General features: G+C 48.4%; 1 protein-coding gene across 2 annotated transcripts in view; it reads left to right on the top strand.

The window, feature by feature from the left end:
• gopc (golgi-associated PDZ and coiled-coil motif containing) overlaps positions 1-3,356 on the top strand; it is a 15,842-nt gene that overhangs the window by 4,217 nt on the left and 8,269 nt on the right. The window contains exons 2-6 of one of the 2 annotated variants that reach the window (XM_015390638.1): positions 539-703; positions 1,039-1,062; positions 1,694-1,869; positions 2,193-2,358; positions 2,437-2,532. In XM_015390638.1, coding sequence (XP_015246124.1) covers positions 539-703; positions 1,039-1,062; positions 1,694-1,869; positions 2,193-2,358; positions 2,437-2,532 — 627 coding nt within the window. The remainder of the gene's footprint in view (positions 1-538; positions 704-1,038; positions 1,063-1,693; positions 1,870-2,192; positions 2,359-2,436; positions 2,533-3,356) is intronic. The other variant, XM_015390639.1, reaches the window with a different exon arrangement.

Below are 3,356 nucleotides of genomic sequence, written 5' to 3'. Positions count from 1 at the left end.
AAAGCAGAGAGAGCAGAACGTTAGAGATTGAACTAACAGATTCTGCAGAGTGGGAGAATAGAGATAGAATCAAGCAGGGAATAGGGTCCCTAAGTCCTCCAGCAGTCTAAGCCTATAGCAGCATAACAGGCTCAGGTTAGCTCTCTACTTTGGATGTGGTATTAAAAAGATGGAGCCAAGGAGAACTCAAACTAGACTAAAATGGGAAAGAGGTATCTGACCAAATAATCACTAAAATTGTTTTCATTTCCATCATCAGTCTTCAGGCTTACACTTATTTAACATCTTATCAGAATTCATGCTGGTTAATTGCATTTATTTTGAAAATAAAACAGTTTGACAATGAAGGTGACGGTGTACTAATTCATCCTATCAGCAGCTGGCTGCCATCCCATTCCCCTGGTTGTAATGCCAACTCTATTAACCGTTTACCTTACATTTCTGAACTCCTGATTGGGTTTGTGTTTTGGTTTGTCAGGGGTCAGGGGTCACAGCTCTGCTCTGACTCTCTTCTTTCTCCTCCGACTTTCTGATCCAGGCCCAGCTAGTCGACCTGCGCTCTGAGTTGACTGAAGCTAAATCTGAGCGGGTGGTGGTGGAGAAGGAGGTGCATGACCTGCTCCTGCAGCTTCACGCCCTGCAGCTCCAGCTGAGTGCCAAACAGGGTCAGGCTGAGGACTCTGACACCATCAAAGAGCGGCTGGTAGGTGACCCAGAAGGTTGGCTTTCTGTCACGTCTCTCACAGTAGGGTGGGCGGGTCCATCCCACAGCAGCAGGCTAACACTACCAGTCGAGGTGGAACCAGCCTAAATTCAGCCAATCAGTGGTTTCCCTTCCATTAAAGTCATCATGACTTCAGAGCCAAGCTGATGGCAGTGAATTGATGATAGATTCAGGAAATGAGAGTCCTGAATGGTTGTTGGTGAAGAAACTGATAGACTCTGAGCTCCACCTTCTGCTCTATCTGTCATGTCCAACGTAGCAGAGCAGCCTCTAACCTCCACCTTCTCTGTCCTTCTCTTTCCTCTGCATCAAAGCTTGCTACCACTTTGGAAGACATGGTAAGTGTTGTTTGTTGTTGTTGCTTTGATTTGACCCTGAAATGCTCCAGGACCAGTTAAAGCTTTTCCACCTGCCGGGCAGGAAGTTCTGTTCTGTTCTCTGGGTCTGTCAGGTCCCAGAGAACGAGGACTGATCTCTGAAATCTTTTCCTAGTCAACCGGTTGATGGAGGCTCTTCCTGCTCCATCAGCTGTTTGGTTTGAGGAGATCAGACACACAGAAACCAGGAGGGTTGGAGTTTGGCTCCAATAATCTTTTATAAACCAGATCTGGGTCGTCTCTATAAACCGGGTCCTCATTATAAATCAGAACCAGCTAGTCTTTATAAACCGTGTTGTCTTTATGAACTGGAACTGGGTCGTCTTTAAGAACCAGAACTGGGTCTTCTTTCTAAAACGGAACCGGCACGACGTCGACTCTATAAACCTGACCCGGTCCTCATTATAAATCATAAAGCAGGTCATCTCTATGGACCGGATCTGGGTTGTCTTTACGAGCCGTAACCGGGTCATCTCTATAAACCAGAACTATGACCTGGACGACTGAGAACCTTCACCAGCAAATCAGAACTGGTCATCTATATAAACTGGGTTGTCTTTCTCCCAGTCTAACCAGGCTTTCCCTGTCACAGGAACAGGAACTGGAGGCCAGTAAGAAGGAGAAGCTGACCGAGGCCAGACTGGAGGCAGAGGTGCGGCTCTTTAAGAAGGAAAATGAGGCCCTCCGCAGGCACATTGCAGTACTGCAGGCTGAGGTGTACGGCGCCAGACTAGCTGCTAAATACCTGGACAAGGAGCTGGCTGGCAGGTAAGGGTGAGTGCTTGGTACTGATCCAGAAGGCCTCACAGGAGGCTCTGGGTTCTGCTTCAGGTTTTCTCCTGGAGAGCTGAAATCTTGAACATCATCGCTTCCTTCTGAGGTGTTTGTAGCTGTGACGGCCCACCAAAGGCAGCTCATTTCTGAAGCTGGTTCTGTGGACCATCGTCACCCATAATCCGAATGTTACTAGTCCGTCTCCATGGAGCCCAGCACTGCTGTAGCTGTAGATGTTGATATCTTCCTTTTTCCAGGTTTGCTATGCCTCCAATTAGTGGACAATAAAGTGGGGAATGATGTGGTCTCCTTTTCAGGGTGCAGCAGATCCAGTTACTGGGTCGAGATATGAAGGGACCCGCCCATGATAAGCTGTGGAATCAGCTGGAGGCAGAGATCCACCTCCACCGCCATAAAACGGTCATCCGGGCATGCCGAGGACGCAGTGACCCAAAGAAGCCGCTGCCCTCCCCAGTGGGACATGTAGGTTTGACAGACGCCAGCACGTCCTCCGTTCCTCCTGACCGTGGGGTCACTGAAACTTACCTTCTTAAATCCCAGGAGCCAGATTCTCTGAAGAAGAGCCAAGGGGTGGGCCCCATCAGGAAGGTGGTGCTCCTCAAAGAGGATCATGAAGGCCTGGGGATCTCCATCACTGTAAGTTGTGCTTCGTCTTCCTGTTGTGAGCGGATAACCTTACCATAGTTCTACACTTAGCCTTACCTTAGAAACCAGGATCTGCAGCATGAGGACCTGGTTCTTATGCCCAGTAGGCCTGTTCAGAGGGAGATGCCATTAAAGTCATACTGGAAGCACACATCTGGTGGAAGATGGAGTTTGAACAAGAGCAGTTCTAGTGTGGGAGCCCAGCGGGAAGCAGTCCGGACCACCAGTAGCAGGATGCTGGTCTTTAGAGCTCCTGGGAAGTCTTTGCAGAAAGAAATGAGTTAGCAGGATGAATATCAGGAGTGCTAACAGAACCCTGGGCCCTGCAGCCACATCTGAGCTGTGGGCAGTAACTGGAACTTGAATATCTCACTATTTCTGAGTGGCTTCTGTATGACTGAATATCAATCTGTTGTTAAAAGGAGCTCCAGGAATCCCTCCCTACATGTTCTCCTGAGAGCTTTATCCAAACTCAGAGCCTTTCATACAAAGTAACTGTTATTGAACGCTGTAGGCACTGGTTTAGAACGCTCTGAGTGGCTCTGTTATACAGGCTAACTGATTTAGAACGCTCTGAGTGGCTCTGTTATACAGGCTAACTGNTTTAGAACGCTCTGAGTGGCTCTGTTATACAGGCTAACTGATTTAGAACGCTCTGAGTGGCTCTGTTATACAGGCTAACTGATTTAGAACGCTCTGAGTGGCTCTGTTATACAGGCTAACTGNGTGGCTCTGTTATACAGGCTAACTGGTTTAGAACGCTCTGAGTGGCTCCGTTATACAGGCTAACTGGTTTAGAACGCTCTGGGTGGCTC

The sequence above is a fragment of the Cyprinodon variegatus genome, unplaced genomic scaffold, assembly GCF_000732505.1.
Source record: "Cyprinodon variegatus isolate N-32 unplaced genomic scaffold, C_variegatus-1.0 Scaffold506, whole genome shotgun sequence".
Taxonomy (NCBI): domain Eukaryota; kingdom Metazoa; phylum Chordata; class Actinopteri; order Cyprinodontiformes; family Cyprinodontidae; genus Cyprinodon; species Cyprinodon variegatus.
This window is presented reverse-complemented; position numbering and strand designations above follow the sequence as displayed.